At 54.5% G+C, this 21,487-nt stretch overlaps 2 protein-coding genes across 4 annotated transcripts; one reads left to right on the top strand and one right to left on the bottom strand.

The window, feature by feature from the left end:
* The first annotated feature begins 4,571 nt into the window (after positions 1-4,571).
* On the top strand, positions 4,572-8,225 carry TPRG1L (tumor protein p63 regulated 1 like). Its single transcript, XM_065935901.1, has 5 exons — positions 4,572-4,888; positions 5,010-5,101; positions 5,179-5,355; positions 6,200-6,353; positions 6,988-8,225. The coding sequence occupies exons 1-5, from the start codon at positions 4,679-4,681 to the stop codon at positions 7,180-7,182; spliced, it is 828 nt and encodes a 275-aa protein (XP_065791973.1). The 5' UTR covers positions 4,572-4,678; the 3' UTR covers positions 7,183-8,225.
* A 578-nt stretch (positions 8,226-8,803) lies between these two features.
* On the bottom strand, positions 8,804-20,484 carry WRAP73 (WD repeat containing, antisense to TP73). 3 transcript variants are annotated; one of them, XM_065935897.1, is made up of 12 exons: positions 20,357-20,484; positions 16,528-16,680; positions 15,939-16,055; positions 14,369-14,441; positions 13,027-13,130; positions 12,285-12,371; positions 11,842-11,976; positions 11,689-11,766; positions 10,578-10,677; positions 9,824-9,949; positions 9,282-9,473; positions 8,804-9,141 (listed from the first exon to the last, which is right to left on the bottom strand). In XM_065935897.1, exons 1-12 carry the CDS (start codon positions 20,423-20,425, stop codon positions 8,999-9,001), a joined length of 1,377 nt encoding a protein of 458 aa, XP_065791969.1. In that variant the 5' UTR covers positions 20,426-20,484; the 3' UTR covers positions 8,804-8,998. The 3 variants fall into 3 exon arrangements, with proteins under 3 accessions (XP_065791969.1, XP_065791970.1, XP_065791971.1); XM_065935898.1 differs by lacking the exon at positions 11,842-11,976; XM_065935899.1 differs by lacking the exons at positions 11,689-11,766; positions 11,842-11,976.
* Between the last annotated feature and the right edge of the window lie 1,003 nt (positions 20,485-21,487).

The raw sequence follows: 21,487 nt of genomic DNA, 5'->3' as shown, positions 1-21,487 counted from the left end.
TTGCGGTGCGCAGGTTTCTCATTGCAGTGGCTTCTCTTGTTGCAGAGCACAGGCTCTAGAGAGTGCGGACTTCAGTAGTTGTGGTTCCCAGGCTCCAGAGCACAGGCTCAATAGTCATGGTGCACGGGCTTAGTTGCTCTGTAGCACGTGGGATCTTCCGGACCAGAGATCAAACCCGAGTCCCCTGCATCAGCAGGCGGGTTCTTTATCACTGAGCCACCAGGGAATTCCTGTCTGCTTTAATTATTAAAGGGAACACTGACCAGAAGTAAAGACTACCCATGTTAAAAATGAAGATTAAACACCTCCCCTCGTGGGATACCAATGCTGGTTACTCCCTCCACAATACGACTAGCTTCCCAGGTGCCAAGGCCACACCAAAGCGCCATGTACGTGCCGGTCTGCTTTTTGAAACCTTGAAGGAATGTCTCCCTGACTCATTTGATGTTCTTTGTTCTGACAAGGCAGAAAACTGTGCTGAAAACCCTGCTTCTCCGGAGCTGTTCCTCTGAGTGATCTGACAGGCAGTCTTCCGGGCTACAGTTTGGCTCTTTTCTGTTCCTATATTAGATAGCTCAATGATTATTTTCATCAACAATCCGATTGCCTGGGTCCAGCTTGAGGGTCGACAGTGGTCCCATTCTCTCAATGACCTCTTCCCGGTCACCAGTTCCTATTAGATCTGGTGATGCCTTGGTCAGACCAGAACCTAGACTCAAGGTCCCCTCCATTGACCTTGCTGGGAAACTCTCCTACATGTCCTGCAGGGGGCGCCAGAAGCAAGCGCCAGGCCCTGACGGCCCTGCTGGGGCCCCTGGTCACAGAGTAAACCTGAGGGCAAGGACGAGGCTTGCTCCCAGGCCCGTTTCTCTGCAGTGACGCGGCCCCATGGCAGCATCCCGTGGGAGCTGGGACTCGGGGCGCATGCACCATGCTGACGCTCTGGACCTGGTTTCCCTGAGGATAACAGTCCATCGTCTCTGACCCCAGAGTCACCTGTCTTCCACACCATCCCTGAAATCTTGGTGGCTTAGCCTGTCAGCTCCTAATTGGGGTGCCATCCCTGACCCCTCACAGGCCTTGGTGAATACTCACTCATACGAGCTTGTCCTCCCTTCTCCCCTCATCTTTGGCCACAGCTGCCCGGCAAACTCCAGTCCAGCTACTGGCTTCTCCCACTCCCGCCAGCTGCCGTGTGGAAGGTTCCACTGAGAACCTACCTGAGGACTCCCAGAAGGCAGCCTGGTGGTCCCCATGCCCACCTGAAGCAGCTCCTTGCTTGCCATTGAAGAAAGCAGATGTCCCAGAATCGCTCCATTGCCATCCCCCCACTGCATCCGCACCCCACCACCTGTCCACACTCCGCTCTCTCCCTCTATCCCTGAGCAGGCGGAGCCCTCCTACTCTAAGTGGACCCAAATCCCTGGGCTCTAGGTTCCGCCCATCGGCCTCCTTGAGAACTGGGTCCATTCACCGGCCTTTGTCCCCTTTCTTCAGCCCCTCTTCCTGTCCTTGACTCCACCAATGCCCATGAAGCATGTGAGCCAGGGATGTCCAGGTGGATCTCTCGGCACCTGTGAGCTTGTTTTGAGCCTCATGATAATCTGGGAGCCAGGTTTCACCATCTCTGCTCTCCAGACAAGGAAAGGGAGGCAGAAAGGTTAAGTACCGAGTTCAAGGTCAGCACAGCTATGTGTGAATGAGTAGGCTGGGCCCTGCGAGGCTGGCTATCCCTCGAAAATTTGACCAGGTCTCTTCCATCCCCACACTGATGCCGCCTGCCAGCATCACTGCTATCCCCTTTTATACGCCCCCCCCCCCCCACCTTCAGCCTCATCCCTTAAACCATGGCCCCTTCTCATCCCTCCTTCCTCGGCTGAGTCGACCCTGATCAAGGTCGTTGTGAAGTCATGCCACCAGCGCTCGATCGTGTCTCCCTGGTCGTCGTGTTTGAGAGTGTGTGAGCACATAGACTCCTGGTGAATCCCGTGGAGGACGGGTTTCCTCTGCCTGTTCTCATGGGCCACCGGCGAGGGGCAGGGGTGGGGCCGGGACACAGGCCCTGCACTCCAGGGCTCTGTGTGACCTCCGCAAAGTGACAGCCTCTGGGACTGTTTTCTCCTCGGTTGAATGGGACACGCATATGTTGGTGGAGCAAAGACAATATCTGCAGCACAAAGGGCCCTGAGCAGAGGCTCAGAGAACAGCATGAACATGCTTAACACTGAGCTGGCTCTGGGTCTGGCGGGGAGCTGTGAGTCCCAAGTCCTCACTCACAGAATTCTCCCAACAGCCATAGGAAGCAGGAACTGTCATCATCTCCGCTCAGTAAAAAAAGGAGACTGAGGCAGATGGGGCTTGAGGATCCCAGTTCAGTGGACAGACGCAGGGGAGCCGGGATTCAAGCCCCTATGAGGCCACTCACCCAGCTGCCACTGCTGAGTCCCTGTCCTGAGGGGACTCAGGAAAGGGGCCAGCAGGTCTCCTAAGCTCAACCGCTCAGGCTGACCCTCTGGGGCCGGATTCAGGCCCACCCTGCAGGGACCAGCAGAGCAGACTCAGCTAGAGGCTCTGGCTGCCAGAGAAAGCAGCTACTTCCCACTGGGTGTCACACGGCCCCTGGTCCCCCAGGGGCAGCAGTTTCTGTCACTACACCATCTCAGCAGGCTGGCGGAGCTAGAAGCCCTTTGCTGTCTCTGTACACTCAGCCCTCTCTGAGCCTTCGATCTTCCCAGGAAGTGAAGTACCAAAGCTGTGAATATTTCAGCATCTGTGGCATTTTCTTTTTTTCTTTTTTTTTTTTTACCCCCCTCCCCCATCTGTGGCATTTTCAACCCTCCTGTTTCTGTGGATGACGATGTCCAGGTGGAGTGATGAGGGGCTGCCAAGGAGCTGCCATGTGCACGGCTCGGTGACCCCCCCTAACCTCGAGAGATGCCCTGGGAAGGAAGGCCAGCCACCCTGGAATCCTTCACAGCCCAGGAGCGCATCTGAGTCTGCAGAGCCAGGAGGGCCATGGCTGACCAGCCGGGCTATGCCAACTATGCAGCCCCAGGCACCTGAGCGGCATTCTCCAGGCCTGTTTCTCCAACTGCAGCACGTGTACAACAGAGGGGTTATCTCCCTGGGCTCTTATGAAATTCAAAGGATTGTGAATTTGGGGGTTATAAACCCCAAAGCGCAGTCATATGCCCAAGGCTGGTTTCTTGAAATTTCCTAATAGGGTATGCGCATGTGCACTTGAGTACACACACACATACACACACACAAAGGATTACCTAACAAACACAAGTGAATTATACACAGGACACACAGTAGGTGACTGTATGACGCAGCAAAGAACTGGCAGTGAGTATAGTTAATGACAGTGTCTCCAGGGGAGGGGGTGCTAAACCCCAATATCAGAGGATGGACACAGCAGGATTGAGGCAAGAAGCCTTTTGGGGTGGGGGGAGTAGCTGGAGGCGTGACTACAGGCAGTGGAAGGACAAAGTAACCAACCAGGTCAGTATCACAGGTGCTGACATTTGGGAGCAGCTGTAAACTGTCGTGGCTGCAGCCCTTAGGTTTCCCAGACAACGGGGCAAGGTGGACGGAGATGAGGTTGCCTTGGGGCCTGTAGGCGCCAAGACCAGGGAGCTGAGGTCCCCGGCAGGGACTGCGGATGCCCAGGGTACCGCTAGCCGCAGGCAAGATCACTTAAGGCAAGAACACTTCTAACAAGCGCAGAGCGGCAGCAAAGAACCCTGGTTCGGCCCTCAATGGAGTGAAAACGCCCGGTTCCTCCACTGTGTCCCCTTCCGTGGTGCAGGGTCGGAGCTCTGCTTCCCAGGCCGCGGGGAGCACGTCTGCATTTAACACAGCGCTGGGGGCCATGTCCGCGCTGCTCCACCCCTGAACCCGCGGTCAGAAAGGCGGAGGCGCTCAGGAAGGGACTCTGCTCCGCCGGCCTCCTCTCCTCCAGTCCCGGAAGCCCGCGCTCCCCCTGCTGTGCAGTGCGGACCCCTGGGAGGGGCAGAGCTAATCCAGGGGATGGTCACTCAAGGCGGAGTCGCGTCCAGGCGGCGGTCGTCCAGGGCAGGAGGTGTGACCAGGGAAGTGGTCTCCCCCATCAGGGGTTCGCATCCAGGGGGCGGTAGTCCAGGGCGTGAGGCGCGTCCAGAGTTGTCAGCTCTAGCGGGGGGCGCGTCCAGGGGGCGGTCACTGGGCAGGGACCGGAGTCCCTCCCCGGAGGTCCGCTGCACTTCAGCCGAACATGAATAGAGATGCGTTGACGGGGTGCAGTAGGCACCTGACTACCCTCTCCTCACCGGCCCTCCGCGTCGCCTTGGCAACCGGCCTAGGTCCCGCCCTTCCCTGGACGCGTAAACAGGAAGTGGGCGTGCGCACGGCGTGCGCTTCCGGCGCAGTGAGGGGCGGGAGCGATTGTGAACGGCGGCGGGCAGGACCAATCGTCGAAGACACCTGAGGGACGAGCCAATCGTCAGGGCCGGAGCGGGCGGGAGGGGACTAGAGACTGAGGCGGGACTGGCGAGACGGAGCCAATCGCGGCGGGCCGCCGGTGCTGGGCGGGCCCTGGGGCGGGGCCGAGGGTCCGGCGGAGGTGGAGGCGGCGGTGGCGGCTGCTACTGCGGCCTAGTCGGGTCCGGTCCGGGGTCGCTCGGCTGCGGGCGCGGTCATGCTGCAGCTGCGGGACTCGGTGGACTCGGCGGGCACGAGCCCCACAGCGCTGCTGGCGGCCGGCGAGGAGGTCGGGCCGGGTAGTGGCGGCGGCGGCGGTGGCGGGGGGCGTCCGGGGGCGGGCACGCCGCTGCGGCAGACGCTGTGGCCGCTCAGCGTCCACGACCCCACGCGCCGCGCCCGCGTCAAGGAGTATTTCGTGTTCCGGGTGAGGCTGGGGGTGGGGGCGGGGGCGGGAGAGGGCGTGGGCCTGTGGTGCCGGGGGCGGGGCGGGGCGGGGCGGGCGAGCGGGCGGGACCTGTGACGACCTCCGCCCCCGCTCCGCGCAGCCCGGCACCATCGAGCAGGCGGTGGAGGAGATCCGCGTAGTGGTCCGGCCGGTGGAGGACGGAGACATCCAGGGGGTGTGGCTGCTGACCGAGTAAGGGGGCGCGCCCAGGGGAGGGGCCCGGGCACCTGTGGGCTCCGCAGCGCTGAGGTGACCGCTGCCGCCCGTAGGGTTGATCACTGGAACAACGAAAAGGAGCGACTGGTACTCATCACCGACCAGGCGCTCCTCATCTGCAAATACGACTTCATCAGCCTGCAGTGCCAGCAGGTGGTCAGGGTGGCCTTAAACGCGGTGGACACCATCTCCTACGGAGAATTCCAGTTTCCCCCGAAATCGCTCAACAAGTAAGTCTGTTCAACAGAGAGCCCCGCTCCAGGGCCTCCTCAGCACCCCTTCCGAAACCAGCCCCCAGTGGACGTCTTGCTTTAATATCAGTAGAGTTTAGAATAGACACGGGTGACTTCTGCCCAGCAGGGTGCATTAAAAGGGATTCTGGCCCAAGAGACAGCTATTAGGCTTGTAGTAAATGAATTCAGGGTACATTTTCATAGGCCTGACACAGGTATTCTTCAGAGAAGAGTGAACTCAACACTTTATCCCTGCCAAGAAAGGATTGGCAACTGTCATGTGGAGCCCTGTTGTGGTTAATTTTTAAAAGAAAAAGGTAGTACATTGCTTTGATTTACAGATATTATTGAAGATTAAATTTGGAAAGGTTTAATGGCCAACTTTCAAGAGCTGATCTTCATCTGTTAGGGAGCTTTCTGAAATATGAGAAACCTAGACATGAGTATACTCAGTTGAATTAAATGGTAAATTTTAGGGTTTTAATATAGAGATTTGGGTAGGAAATTCAGGAAGTTCAAAATTCTAAACAACAATAAAATATTCTGGAAAAAAGGATTTGGAGTTGGAAAGCATTATTTGTTTAGTTAGAGCACTATATGTTAAACTTATTAATCATGTAAAGATTAGCTTAACTAAGTGTACTCAGTTTGTCCTGTTTTAAAGTGCTGAAAGCTGTCGTTATTAGACATGCTGTTCTTGTCCTTGACTGTTGTGAAATGGCCATCATCAGTCTCGCCTTCACCAGTGAGACTGCTTTTTGATTCCACACCTGGCACCAGGCAGGTGCTCTGGGGTGCAGGCCTGCCTGTGAAGTCTGGTCCCTGTCTTCTGACCCTGCAGGCGAGAAGGCTTTGGGATTCGCATCCAGTGGGACAAGCAAAGCCGCCCATCCTTCATCAGCAGATGGAACCCGTGGTCCACTAGCGTGCCGTACACCACATTCATAGAACACCCGATGGCTGGTGTGGATGAGAAGACAGCCTCTCTGTGCCAAGTAAGGACATGGACAGCAGCTGCAGCGCTGCCCAGCGGGGACAAGCACCTTCCAGGCCTGCACTGCTCATTACGGTGGCCACGTGGGGCTGCTGAGCACTTGAGTGGCAGCTAAACTGAGAAAATAAACTTTTAAATTTTTAAAAACTTTAATTATGTTTAGATAGCCCTGTGTGGTAAGTGGGTATTGGTCAGTGTGGTGCTGTGATGTGGCCCTGGTGGCTGTGGTCAGTTTGGAGAAGGGCCCAGAAGAGCTTTGGGTTGTGGCAGCCGACCCCCACCCCTGCTAGAGCTGGGCAGGCTGCACGCTCCGCAGGAGAGGAGACCTGGGGGGATGGGCACGGGGGCCGGGACTGGGGACAGGCCCCCCACTTCCAGCCACGTGCTTTAGCTTGCTGCCTGCCTGGTGGGTGGTGGGGAGCATCCGCTGGGTCCCCGTGGCAAAACTCCTTTGAGCGGAAGAGGGAGGTCTGTGAGGATTAGCTGTCATCCGTCATGGGTGAGGGCGGAGGTGAGAGCCACACCCAGGAGGTGAGCCCATGGGCTGCTGGGTGTGGCTGGGAAGGCCTCTTGTCCAGGGGTGGGGGACCTCGTGCAGATCATCTGCTCAGACTCTGTGTTTTCTCTCTCTGCAGTTGGATGGTTTCAAGGCTCTGTTAATCCAGTCTGTCAAGAAAGCCCAGAAGGAGAGTCCTTTGCCAGGCCAGGAGGGCGGCGTGCTGGTCCTGGAGTGTCCACTCCTCATTGAGACCTACGTGGGGCTCATGTCCTTCATCAACAATGAGGCCAAGCTGGGCTACTCCATGACTAGAGGCAAGATCGGCTTCTAGATGCTGCACGTGGGGCTCTTGCCAGGAGAGGCGCCAGCAAGACTCTGGGAGTGACAGACCTTGGTCCAGCTCCACTTCTGCTGGCAGGGTCCATGCCCCCTACCTTCAGGGACCTGGGCACCATGAGTGCAGTCAGGTGGACCGAATACTGTAGCTGGATACTGAATAGATGATCACGTGAGCTCCAGACAGAGCAGAGGGAACCTGTCAGCATCCTGGCCAGGATCTCAGTCTCCGAGTCTCCTGTGTCTCCATTCACCTCCCTGTGGTCCCTCCCCACACGCCCTGGAGCATGTTAACAATTAGCCGCGTAGTTCGCTCCATCCGGGGATGTGCCTGGGACCCAGCGCCCGTGGTTTCAAGTTTGGGTACAGTTGGTGTCCAATTTTGCATTTTGAGCTTTAATCCATCTTCTTAAAGTTAATATGGAAGAAGCCAGCAGACCACCAGCTCAGCGAAAGTTGGCATGCCTTGTCAGCTCCTAAATGGACTGTTGCTTTTGTGGAAATGTGTGTTTGACCTAAAGTCACACTTCTCCTAAAATTTATCTATAGTGTGTGAATAATACTGATGTCTTCTCAGGCCTACTCAAAAAGCTTCCCAGAAAATCATTTTAAGACAAGTCATTCGTTTGAGAAAGTCACATTGGTAAGTTCTTTGCACACGATGTTGACATCTCTGTTAGGTTTGTCCTGTCATAGCATATTTTAAAAAGGAATTGCTTAATTTGCCTTTAAGGAAGCGCTTTCAGAAAGGAACCACATTAGAGTCTCCTGAAGCAGCCCGCCCCACCTCAGTTCCTACTGCTCTGTGCAGACCCCAGCCAATGTGCAGTCATCGCTCACCGCCCCTGCCCATCCACAGCGGTCTGCCTGCTGGCTCCCAGGTTCCTTCCTCCTCACTGCCCAGGCTGGCAGAGCTGTAGTCGGCATGATGTGATGATCCTAATGCAGGGGCCTGTCCACATTGAAAGGCTTCCTTACAGCTCTGCCTGGGTCTTGAGCTTTTGCTTTTGGTCTTCTAGTAAAGACGCTTAGGATTCAGTTGAGTGTCGTTCCTTTTTTAAAGTAGGCGCAACAACCAAGAAAGGGTCTTAATTTGGTGAGACCATTTTAGAGCCGAGATGTTCTCTGCACTGGATTTGACCCCAGCCATGTGCACCGTGGGGATTTGCACAGCCTACTCCCTTCCCAGCCACAGGGGTGGTGCCCACCGTCCAGCCTCTGCCCAGGGTGAAGAACCCTTATTCCTCGTGTCTTCAGCCCTGGCTGACCACCTGAAGCACCTGGATCATTCCAGGTGGACACTCCCTGCAGAGACCTGACCTTAACCGAGCTGCCCTGAGACCCACAGCCCCAGCCTCCAATTCTGCTCTAGCACAGGCCCACGTGACACACAGGCCCTGCTTCAGAGTGTTCAGGGACAGAACAGAGGCTCCGTGCAGAACGGGTCCTGTGTCGGGGGTGGGGTGGGGTGGGATGGGGGAGTGACCACTTGGGGTGCAGTTACTTCCCCTAAGACAAGTGAACCCCAAACTTAAAACTGATCTGGAAGACTTTCCTGTGACTTAAACCTTTTTTTTTTTTTGACTTAAACCTTTTAAGAAAGTAAGCATTAGCCATTTTATAAATGAACAAGTATTTATTTTAAATAACAAAAATTATAGTTTATTCCATACATATTTACAAAAACACCTTGCTATAGCAAAATGAAAGCAAATCCTTTTCTCTGGGCCCTGGAAGGAAAACTCGCCCAAGACGCTCTGCTCCTGTCCCGTGGCCAGTGTGTGCCACCTGGGCCTGACCATGCCTAGGTCCTACGTGCAGTCACCCTGCTGCCCAAAGGCCGTACGCATCCCCTCCTCCGTCTCCAGAAAGCACAGGCAGAAGTGGTCCTTGCTAAGGAGGGCTAGAGAGTCCCCACTCGGATGCCAGCACAGGGAAAGCACCTGGAAGTCACCTGGAGAAGACAGGTGGCCAAGGGTTAGGGGAGACCCGGGTCCCAGGGTGACCCAGCTGGAGTCCCAGAGTTCAGCAGGTGGGGCCCCGGCCCCGAGGCACCTCCCCAGAGCATCTGCTTGTGTCCCCGCCCATGCTCACCTTCCCCGGGCACCTGCACCGACACGCAGCCTGCCGGCGACCACAGGTACACCTTGCTGCCCCCCGTGCAGATGGCCAGCCGGGGCTGCTGCGGGCCCCACTGGAAGGCGCGCACAGCGCACAGCTGCTCCAGCACTGCCAGCGGTCTCAGCTTCCGGATGTCCCAGATCCACACGGCATTGGGGACGCTGTCTTTGAGGAAGAAGGGGCACGCAGGCTCACGTTCACCCCTCGCTGCTCTGCTCCAGTCCACAGCCCTTCACCAGTGAGGATGCCCACCTTCCCCAGGGTCACGGCGTGGGGCGGGGAAGGGAGGCATGTCCTGTGGGCCTGGAGCCCTGCTCTTTCCCAAACAAGGAGCAGAGGGCACAGAGGCCTGGGCTTGAGTGGCTGCTGCTCTGACCGGGCAATGGGCCCCAGACACTACCGCTGCAGGACATTCACCCTGCCAGCAGCGGCAGAATGGGAAGAAGTGAGCACGGGCGGCCCGGGCCCCGGAGGGGGCTGACGGGGACAGCACACACACGGGACGGGCCACTGACCGTTCCTCGTGGCCAGGAAGTAGTTGTCAGGACTGAAGGCCAGCGCCCCGACGCCGATCCTGGGGTTGGCTCTGTCAGCGGCTGGCTTTAGGGTCTGTAAGGAGACCGGCATCGAGGCAATCTCGTCTAGGCAGGAAAAGAGAGCACCCTGAGCCTCCCCGTGGGCAAGCAGCCTGGGTCTGCAGTGCGGCCCACAATGGGAAAGGAAATGACTGTGACTACCCGCGGGGTGAAGAGGACACATGATAGCAGGGGCAGGCAGGATCTGACAGAAGGCAGGGCTGTGCGGGCACCTGGCCCGCCCTCCCCTGCCAGGCCATGGTTCCAGAGCTGTGACAGGCCAGGCAACACCGCAGGGCCTGGTGGTCGGCCCAATTACTCCCATTTTATGGATGATGAAACCGAACCACGAGTGACCTCTGCACCCTAGAGGCAGCTGCAGCTCCTCCCCGAGTCCTCTGATGGTCTCCTGCTCACCCAAGGAAAAGGTCAGCATTCATTAAAAAAAAAGTTGCTCTCAAGACCAGCCGACAATCAGGAGTCCCAGGGTGTGTATTCAATCCACGGAGCCAGAACCCAGGCAGCCTGCTGGCTCTTGGCTGAGGACGCTGTCCACCAGGTATCGCCAGAGAGGGAAAGGATTGAAAGGAAAAAAGGGAGTATCTGGAGTTCTGGACCGAGAGGGCTTTTTCTCATAATGAAAGGAAAGGAAAGGGAGGAAGACGAGGGCGGCATCACCGGCCGAGCTGCTCACATTTGCTCTCCGAGGATGTCAGGGGCCCAGCCACTGCTCGGGGCGGAGGGAAGGCCAGGTGGCCCAGTGGCAGGCTCTTCTCAGCCTCCTTGTACACCACCTGGAAGAGAGACGGCCTAGGCAGCACGTGTGGCTGTGGTCCCTCAATGTGTCCTCCTGGATCGTCTCCACGAGGTCCCGCCTGCAGCCGGCATTTCAATGGAGACAGGTGACAGATGGGCCAGGGTGGGGGCACGTGTCACCAGAGGCTGGATGGGAAGGGCAAACGGCCGTGGGGTGATGGACCCGAGGCGAACCCTGCGAGGCCTCAGGTAAGTCCCACTCCTGCATCTCCAGTGGGTCCTCCAGTTACCGCCCTTGCCGGGACGTCCGCCCACTCACAAGCTCCCCAGAAACCCACTCAGACCCCAGGGCTATATAGCGGCCCACCCACTGCTTCCTCCTCACCCCACACCTGTCTTACTAGAGTAGCTCAGCTGCGGGCAACTCACCAGAGTGTCTGCCCCCGTCCCTGCCATCCCCGCCCTGAGTCCGGGGTGTCTGCCCTCATTCCCACTGTCCCCGCCCCGAGAAAGGCTGTCTGTCTGGGTCCCTACGGTCTCCCGCACCCTGTCAGGGGCCTGCTGAATAAACAGAGCTTGATCCCTCCTCAGGGCCTCTGCACTGCTGTTCTGTTCACACTGCCTGAATTACTCTTCCCCAGACCCTGTACCACTTCCTCCCAAGGTCCGCCTCAGGGCCCCTTGGCAGGCAGCCTTCCTCCCCTCCCCGGGAAGGCTCCACAGGGAAGAAGTCGCCTGCTCATCTCTGACTGGCCCAGAGCACAGCGCCTGGCCCAGCAGGTGCGTGGTGCCTGCAGGCAGGGGACCCCGGTCACGGCGCAGAGCAGGAGCTGGTCCCAGAGTCATGGGGGTGGAGGAGGCGGGGAAGGACACCACTTGGGACCCTTTGGGAACATGGCAGGAAAAACAAGGACCAGGGGAACGTCTGCACTTGTAACGTTTCAGCATCAGAAGATCATGGGGATGTGAGCCCCTGTATCACTTACACTGATAGTGTAAAGTGAAAGAGCAGCTTTCTATCCCTTCCTCAAACACACTTCCAGACTTACTATTTTGGGATTATTAACAGTTGCAGGATGCCCAAACTCCGTGATCATTTTCCAAGTCACGTGGTTAAGAATCCGCACCTGGAGAGAACCATGTGGTCAGAGCCTCCGGGGCGCTGGCTGTGTGTGGGCTTTGCCCCACAGGCCCCCTCCCACCTTTCCATCGTAGCTCCCGATCGCCAGGAACTGACTGCTGGGGCTCCAGGCCACGGACTTGATGCCCAGGGACCACTCGTAAGCACAGAAGGCGGACAGCAGCCGGCCATCCAGGGAGTAGAGCAGGACCTTGTACTGAAGAGACAGTGAAGGCATCACTGAACCTGTGGCGTGCGAGGCGGCCACCCCAGGGGAGTGAGACTTGGGCGGGGACCCTGCCCTCCTCCACAGCGGTGGGAAGTGGAGACGGGGACGGTACTGGAGAAGCAGAGAGAGTGCTGTGGAAAAGGGGAAGCTGCATCTTAAATCTAAAGACTTGTAATAAAAGCTCCTCAGCTCAACATCTGAAAAAGGCAGAGTTCACGCATGAGGCATTTGGAGAGCATGAGAAACACAGACAACAGTGCTACAAGCAGAGAGTGTGTCCTGAGCGGGTTCCCTACCTCCAGGCAGGAGTCCCAGACGGCCAGCACGCAGCCGTTGGGGGCCCACTCGATCCCCGCCAGGTCCTGAGTGTCCGTGTCAAAGTGCTTCCCAGGCGGGTGGGGGGAACAGAAGACATTGAGAACATTTTCTTCAACAAGTACACAAACATCTACCTCATACCTGATGCATTAACACAGCATTTACTCTCCTCGTCTCGCCATGGGCAGAAGCACCTATAACTGTGTCCTCCTGCCGTGACAGGCCAGGCAACATGCAGCCGCGATGTGGCTCAGGCCTCTGTGCGGCTGAGTCCCACACCTTACGATCAGCTCAGGGGAGACCCTCCCAGGACATCGTTGCCCTAGTCAAGGAGGCCGCCATCCGACAGCATCCGGGACCCAGCCCAGCCCCGGTGTCTGGCCTGGCAGCCTCCTGCCCATCCAGGCACGCGGTCAGTAACCTGCAGCTCACTCCTCCTCCTGACGTGGGCACACGGACGCTAACACCACTGAGCCAACAAGAAGCCTGGCAGCTCCTATCTGCGGGACTGTTAACTGCTAACACCCTGAGAGCCCACGCGGTCTCACTGGAGCCTGTGAACACCTGCCCGTGTGCGTGCCACGGGGTAACAGGCAGCACCCACCTTTGAAAACATGGAGCTGTCTTTCTCACACTGCCTGGGAGAGCCTCTGGGACCTTCGAGAACGTACCTCTGCCCCCACCCCGCCCCAGGGTCACGCTCCCGGGTGTGCGCCTCACCCGCAGCAGCTGCCAGTCACTGCAGACGAAGATGCTCACGTAGTCCCTGCAGTCCCGCCTCTCTGCCAGCGCCAGGTAGCGGCCGTCCCTGGTGAAGGTTATTCCTGCCAAGGAGAGGGAAAGGTCCTGGGATCGAGAGGCAGTGGTTTTCACCTTAGAAGGAGAGAGAGAAGGCAGAGGTCTGAAGACAGGATGCAGCACACAGACCCCGAGTCGGCGGCAGAGTGTGGGCACACGAGGCAGGGTCCCCACACCCTCAATCAGGCTTCTGACATACAGAGAACCTGCGAGACACACAGTGCGCCCTGAGCCCCGATGAGCCCCTGAATGTTCCTGGGGAAGTGTGGAACCCTCCAGGATGCTATACTCTTAGGAAATCAACTGCAAGCAGCTCAGCTGGGTCAACGCAGGCTCGTCACCACAGCTCCTATTTTTACTTTTCAATTTAAATTTGGAAGAAGTCAATTTAAGGTGAGAAGCCGGCTGAAACGTCAGACTGTCCATTCCAGGTCCACATCGGTGAATGGAGTCCTCTGTCACATGTCACACCTCCAGAGAACACCTAAGTGACAGAGCTGCTGTTTCACCAAGAAGCATGCGTGTCATCTGGAGAGACACTAACATGCAAACTATGAAAACAAAAAATAAATGAATAATTGCATTTCATTCACATGTGAGCTTCAAGCCGCTGATGGCAAGAGAAAGAACAGAAAAACCTCTCAAATCATGTGATGCTTCCTTCTGTTTATTAACTAGAAGACATTCAAGTAATTTCATGATTCGGGAGGGGGCCGTCAACGAGCTCTCGGGTTCAGTTTAACGCATGTGGGGGGTTCCCTGAGGGCACAGTGGATACATGCCCTTTGCCCCTCCTCTGAGATGTATGGATGGGATAGGTCACTGTTCCCCTCTACAGAGCTCAGAGTTAAGTCAACAGAGGATTCAGTTCAAAATCCGCTGTGTGGGGTGTGGTCCCAGGACTGACGCGAACAAGAAAGGATCTGACACCCAGCTGTGTGACAGACATACAGGATTTGCATGTAAACTCTTTTTTGACATCTGTTAAATGACATTCTCTTTAGCCATTGTGATCACAGAACAGGGAAGCCCTGGGCTTCTGGAGACACAGGTGGGGGAAGGCTTACAGAGAAGTACTAGGAGATCTGGGATGTACTTTAAAATAATCAGGGGGAGGGGTGGGTATAGAGAAAAAAGATTGGCTATGAGCTGAAATACAGTTAAGGCTACTTTTGTCTGTGTTTGAAATTTTCCAGGATAAAAAGGTCTCCAAACCCCCAAACAACTACAGAGAAATGGCCTCTGAGTAGCTCTGACAACTCACCCTGCTGACAAGCCTTAGGGTATTTGATGTAGGACACAGACTTTGTGCACAAGGACCAGACAGTTATCCGCAGCTGCCGAGGAAGGGGGAGGAAGAGAAAGGAAACAGCATAACTTAGCATTCTCGGAAAGACTGTTGTGAGTCATAAGCCAGATTGCCTGCACCTAAACAAGAGATTTACTGAAGTAAAAGTATCAGGAGTCCTGGGTGTTTTCTGTCTGAAGAAGTGTGTCAAACTCACATCTACAATTGCTAATTTTTTTTTTTTTTTGGTGGTGCTACGTGGCTTACAGGATCTTTGTTCCCCAACCAGGGTTCAAACCCAGGACACGGAGGTGAAAGTGCCGAGTCCTAACCACTGGACCACCAGAGAATTCCCACAATTGTTAAATTTAATGGTCTTGGTGTTTAGTTTTCATTTTGTGACAATACTGAGTGACACAAAGTTAAATATAAGTGCATTTTGGTTCCAAGTACAGTCAGCACCCCTTTCTGTCTGATAAATTAAGCTTTATTGCAGGCACAGCAGCCCACGGAAGGTCCAGTATTTCTGGGGGATTCATCCTCCAGGGGTCCAAGAAGGCATGCCCTGGGATAACAGGCTGGGGGGTGCTACAGTCGAAGTTTTCATATAGTAGCGAACCTAAAAATGTTTCTCAGAGAAACACATCTAGGAGAGAAAGCCACACAAGATGCCCCCCAGTCTCTTGAAGCAGTGAAGGGGGTGAGTGGCTCTGCCTCGCCAGGTGGCTGGGCCTGGGGACAGCAGGGACAGGGAGTGGCCCGACTGTCCAAGTGGAGGCTCTGCAGAGGATTTCTGGGGGACCCACTGCAGGCACATCACACGCAGGGGCTGGAAGAAGCTGTGACAATGAAGGACCAGTGCACCCGAGCCCCCTGTAGTCCCCTGACGTGATGTGTTAGGGAGGCATATGCACACCACCCAAGCTGTCTCTGATTTACGGTTGGACTTCAAAGATTCTTCTTCTCACTCAGAGCTCCTGCCCAGGGTCCTGCATCTCAAAGGAGCCCAAGGCTTGAAGAGCAAATCAATGAGGAGGTTAGAGACACAAAGATCAGATGTCTCCAGGGAAAGAGGTAAATTCGTGTCCGACTCTGTGACCCCACAGTCTGCAGCACACCAGGCTTCCCTGTCGCTCACTATCTCCCCGAGTTTGTGCAAACTCATGTCCATTGACTCAGCGATGCCATCCAATCATCTCATCCTCTGTCACTCCCTTCTCCTCTTGCCCTCAATCTTTCCCAGCATCAGGGTCTTTTCCAACGAGTCGGCTCTTTGCATCACTGAAGTTCTTTTCTATTGTTGAATCAAAGGACCTGTCTAAATCCGTAAAGATACAATTTGAGATGTTCTTTTTAAAAACCTTTTTTTCATTAAAACTGGGCAAAAAGATTACATAACAACACTCATGGGCTTATAATGCTCTAACCATTTATGACATACATCCTGCCCGCTTGACCATTCACTCCAATCCTCCCAAGTGATCAGGACAAGGGGTGAGGGGTGACTGTCCTGTGGCTGAGGCAGGTATTTGGGGTGCCCACTCACGTGGAATTCCGTCGTGTTGAGGATGTGGCGCCCGTCGGGGCTCCAGCAGGAGGCCACCAGCCCCGCCGAGCCCTCGTCTATCTTGCAGTGCCACTCTGGCTGCTCCAAGGACCACACCTGGGCTCACAAAAGAGATGAATCCATTTGCTACTCAGGCTTAAGAACAACTGGCCATGAGCTGAGTGGAGGCAAAGATGGGCAAACTCTCAGAACCCTTCAGGGTGAAGGATTGCACCACACTTCTCAGTGATGTCACTCTGTTGTGGTTTGAAGGGTTTATTCCCTCTGCCATCTGAGACCTCACTTAGTTAAGTCTGAGGTCTATAACAAGACACATCTCAGCACTCCCTAAACACAGGAACCAGTTGGGCCACTTGCTGAACACTTCCTGTTACAGAATGAGCTAGGTTACAGATCAAGGACATTTACATGCTTTCTTGTTTTTAAAAGTACTTAAACTGTTAGAGCACTATTATAAGAAAACGGGCTTTGACCTGTGCAGCCCCTTCCTCCATACCAGAAGGGCACAGAACAAGGCCCTGGGTGGGGGCTGTGCTTGGGGGGAGGGGGGCAATCCACCTGGAGGTACCTGCACAAGTCCCCGCTTGTACAGGGCACACAGAATGAAGAGCGAGTCGGCCGACCACTCGAGGTGCTGGATCTGGTCCAGGCACGTGTATAGCTGGAGGATCTGCAGGGTGCTCGCATCCCTGACCACCAATCGGTACTGGACGCAGGAAGCCTGGAGGGGGAGAGGAGAGGCCATGGGAGTGGGCTCCAAAGGAGGGCACTCCTGGGACAGCAGCGTGCCCTCCAGTCAGGACAGTTGCCTCCTCCCCCTGCACACACGCTTTCTGTCTAGATGGTCTTGTGTTTACCATGTGGAAAGCCTATCCTGAACAAAGATGAGTTAGCAGAAAGATGAAGCGTAAATGTAAAACCAGGTGCCCAGCTGTTAAGCCCCAGGAGGAAGTATTACTGCAGAACTCTACCGCGTCATTTCTGCTCCTGTCTGCACTGCGTGACAAGTGCTAAAGCAGGACACGGCACTGGGAAAAGGCCCTCTGAGAACAACCAGCTCCCCTCTGGTTCTACCACCTGCAAACAAGCTGTGTGTGAGGTGCGAGGAGTGGGCTCCGGGCTGCCAGTGAGATCGACCCAGGAACACAGCTCCCTTTGGTTCAGTGTCTAACTTGGACCCAAACCAACAGCAAGTCAATATACAGGTCTGAAATTCTGCAAATGTAAGGACACGTCATAAATTTCCATCTACCTGTGATAAGAGAACAGCTAATACACACTGGTGTCTGCCCACAGGTCCTGACACAGGCTCCTGATGAAACCCTTGGAAAGTCCTGGGGGCGGGGGGGCGGCGGGAGCATCTCTTATTTTACTGAGGCAACTCTGGGTGGGCTCCTGGGGGGACTGTCACTGGAGAGACCAAGCCAAGATTAGAGGCTTGGAATTCTCAGCCCTGCTCTCCTCTTCTCTTCAGCAAAAAGGGCTCAAAATGGAGTGAACGATCACCCCAGGTCTATGTGGTGAAGCCTCCAAAAAATCCCAAAGATGCAGGGTCCAGAGCTTCCAGGTGGGCAAGGAAACCCACATCCTGGGAGGGTGAGTGAGTGAAAGTCACTCAGTTGTGTCCGACTCTTTGCGACCCCATGGACTATACAGCCCATGGAATTCTCCAGGTCAGAATACTGGAGTGGGTAGCCTTTCCCTTATCCAGGGGATCTTACTAACCCAGGGATCGAACTCAGATCTCCCACATTGCAGGCAGATTCTGGTCACGCAGTGAAGACAGGAGCAGAAATGATGCCTGTCTGGATCCCCAGCTCCACGGGGACAGAACTCCTGCACTCGAGACCCCCATATCTCACCCTCTTTATCTCTTCATGTGCCTACTCACCTGTTCCTTTATCACACCCCTTAATAATATGGTAAATCTGTTTTTTTGAGCGCTATGAGTCACTCCAGCAAATTAATGGAACCCAAAGAGGTGGTCATGGAGCCTACATCAAGTTGATCAGGAGCAAAGGTGACAACCTGGACTTTCAATTGCAGCCTGAAAGGTGGGGGGCAGTCTTGTGGGGCTGAGCCCTTCACCTGTGGGCTCTGGGCTCTCTCCAGGTGGACAGTGTCAAAACGGAGTCAAACTGTAGGACACCCAGCTGGTGTTGGGGAGAACTGCTTGGTGTGGGGAAAACCCCACACAGTAGGTGACCAGACATTTCAGAAGCGTTGAGTACGGCAGCCTTTGAGAGGAAAAGGGACTGAGGGAGGGAGGGCTGGTTTTTTATATACCCATTAACCATTAACCCTGAGTCTGGAAACATTTAACTCTTAATACAGTGTTCTTAAAGATAGAGTTACTTTATGTCCATATTTGTTAACAATATCCAAATCCAAGCAAATGACTTCTATGACTCATCATACTTATCTGTTAACCACAGAGTGCACATCACCATTCAAAAATCAAGAACTGACTTCTGAATGTTAACTGCCTCTTGTTGGTACTTATCAAAGTCAAACTGGATTGTTAGGTTTTTGTTTTATGAACTTTCATTTTTAAAAAGCCAATGAGTTCCACCTGGAAGAAAAAAAGAGGGGGAGATGGACTGCTAATTAGAACAAATATGTGTCCCTGCTTATTTTTTCACTTTGTAGCTTTAAAAGCTGTGATCAGTTACCACAAACTCCTGGTGAAATGAAATGTCTGTACCAACACTTAGAAAAACTGTATCAAATCTGTTGCAAGATGTTAAAAAACGGCAACATGGACCTACTTTTCTCGGCACTTAGGATAGAGCTCTGAAAACCATGGTTCCAGTAACATTACTACCAAGGCTCACAATTCTAATCAGAATGTAAAAACTATACCAAAACTAAATGGAAATGTAATCTTTGTCTCCATAATTCACTGGAAGTTTCATGTCAGTGGGTGAAAGTCACTCAGTTGTGTACAGACTCTTTGCAATCCCATGGCTATACAGCCCAGGGAATTCTCCAGGCCAGAATACTGAAGTGGGTAGCCTTTCCCTTCTCCAGGGCATCTTCCCAACTCAGGGATCGAACCCAGGTTTCCTGCATTGCAGGCGGATTCTTCACCAGCTGAGCCACCAGGGAAGTTTCATAAATAACCAAAAAACAAATTTAATGGGGAGTATTCTGAAAAGTATACCAAGGTTTTTGGGGTGCCATTTAAGCTAAAGATATTTTATATTTTGTAGCTGAATACCATACTATGTGATTTAGAATAAAACCTCCATAAAGAAGGTAAACATGTAATTTGAGGTATTAATACATCCATCCTCAAGGATAAATGGAATGTTAACAACGCTCAAACTAAAAAGACAAAGCAGGATGCATCAGTTAATAGTTAATGAAACTAAGTACAGTTTTTAAAAAGCATTTTTTTCCTTAATGTCTTTCCAATGCCAATTATCACCCACCCACCACATTTCCCCCAAGATTTTGAGAATGTACACTGATCATACTGGTTTATTTTAAAACTTACATTTCATGTATGAGAGCTCAGTGATGTGAGAACCACTCTGCCACCCATGGAGTGAGCAACTCAAATCCCAGAAGTGTGGACCACTCTCTTTATCTGAGCACAGAATGCTAGTTACCCAAGTCATTCATCTGGCATGTGGTAGAGACCCTCGACACAACAACTTACAGTCAAAGCTATGGTTTTTCCAGTAGTCGTGTAGGGATGTGAGAGTTGGACCAAAAAGAAGGCTGGGCACCAAAGAATTGCTGCTTTTAAACTGTGGTGTTGGAAATGACTCTTGAGAGTTCCTTGGACAGCAAGGAAATCAGGGCAGTCAATCCTAAAGGAAATCAACCCTAAAAACTCATTGGAAAGACTGATGTTGAAGCTTAAACTCCAATACTTTGGCCACTCGATTCGAAGAGCCAACTCATTAGAAAAGACCCTGAAGCTGGGAAAGACTGAGAGCAGGAGGAGAAGCGGATGACTGAGGATAAGATGGTTCGATGGCATCACTGACTCAAGGGACATTAGTTTGAGCAAAGTCCAGGATATAGTGAAGAATAGGGAAGCCTGGCGTGGGGCAGCCCACGGGGTCACAAAGAGTCGGACACTACTGAGAGACTGAACAACGAGTCCACATTTACTGGGTCTTCAAGTCTGTGAAGACAGTGTTGCTTCTACCTGCTTTTAACAGATGGAAACCGAGGTGCAGGCAGCTTCCCGGGTTTCCAGAACGCAACAAGTGTCCAGGTACCCTGCTCGGAACCACTGCCCAGCTCACCTGCCCGGGACCCACACCTGGTACCTCCATCCGGGCCCCAGGTACGCCCCACCCCCTTGGTTCCTCGCCGCCCCGTACAGACACGCGCCTCCTCGCGGAAGGCGCGCCCTCGGCCCAGGCCCGGCGGCCGCTCACCAGGTACTTGCCGTCCGGGGAGAACTTGCAGAGCAGGCTAGAGAGCTTGAACACCTCGGAGAAGTTCATGGCGGCCGCTGCACCCGGGGGCCCGCCAAGCCCCGCCGGCCAGGCCAGCCGCAACCGCCCCTCCGCGACCGGAAGTGACGGAAGGGCGGGAAGCGCGCCGCAGCCAGTCAGGACCCCGGGTGACGCGCGGCATTGTGGGGCTTGTAGTTCGCTACCCCGCCCAACGCGCGCAGCCGCGCTTTAAAGGAGATATGGTGTTTCGTCCCACGAGGGATTTCCGCCGGTGCTCGCGTGTGAGAAGTCCCCTCCAACTAGGGTTGCCACATAAAATGCAGAAAGTGCACTACAGCTGAATCTAGATAAACAACGAATAATTTTCCAGGATAAATATGTTCCCCAACACTACGTGACACATATGCTTAAAAACTATCCGCTTGTCTGAAGTTAAAACGTGACGTCCTATGTATCAGTGTATTTGTATTCATGTATTTGCATACACACACAAATATGAAATATGGTGCATTGTACGTATATTATATTCTATACATAGAGTATGAATAAATATTCGTTTTTCTTCATTTGTCTTTTGGCTAAGTCCGGCAACATGCTTCCAGCGAGGCCCTCACTTGGCGATTAGGAACTTCTCTGATTTAAAAGAGAACGAATTTGGCGCTTGCACCGCGCAGAGAGCTCCTGGATCTCGCGCGCCCGCTTGTCCATCACACGCGTGCACCTGCCCTCGGACCCGCGAGGAGGAAAACAACACCCGGGCCGGGACCAGAGCCCTCACGGCACGGACTGGAGCGAGCTCCTGCGTTGGCGCTGGCTCTGCTGGCCTCGCTCGCTGCCCTGTGCGCGCCTGTCCTTTTGCCCACTAGGGACTCCTGGTCCTCTTCGCCCTCGCGACCCCGCCCGGCCCTGCGGGCGCCTCTAGACACCTTGCGTCCTGAGAACTGAGACCCGGCCCGGGTCCTAATCGCACCCGCACGAATCCGGCCTGGGCCTGTGCCCTGGGGAAGCCCCCTCTAGCTTCCCAGAACAAACCGGTAGGGGATGCGTGCAGGCGTCCTGCTCGGCGTTGCCAGCCGTTTTTGTCCCCGGCCAGATCAAACCCTGTGTGTG

Source organism: Muntiacus reevesi, chromosome 5 (genome assembly GCF_963930625.1).
Source record: "Muntiacus reevesi chromosome 5, mMunRee1.1, whole genome shotgun sequence".
Classification (NCBI taxonomy): domain Eukaryota; kingdom Metazoa; phylum Chordata; class Mammalia; order Artiodactyla; family Cervidae; genus Muntiacus; species Muntiacus reevesi.
Note: the sequence above shows the minus strand (reverse complement) of the source record. Positions and strands in the feature narration are given on the sequence as shown.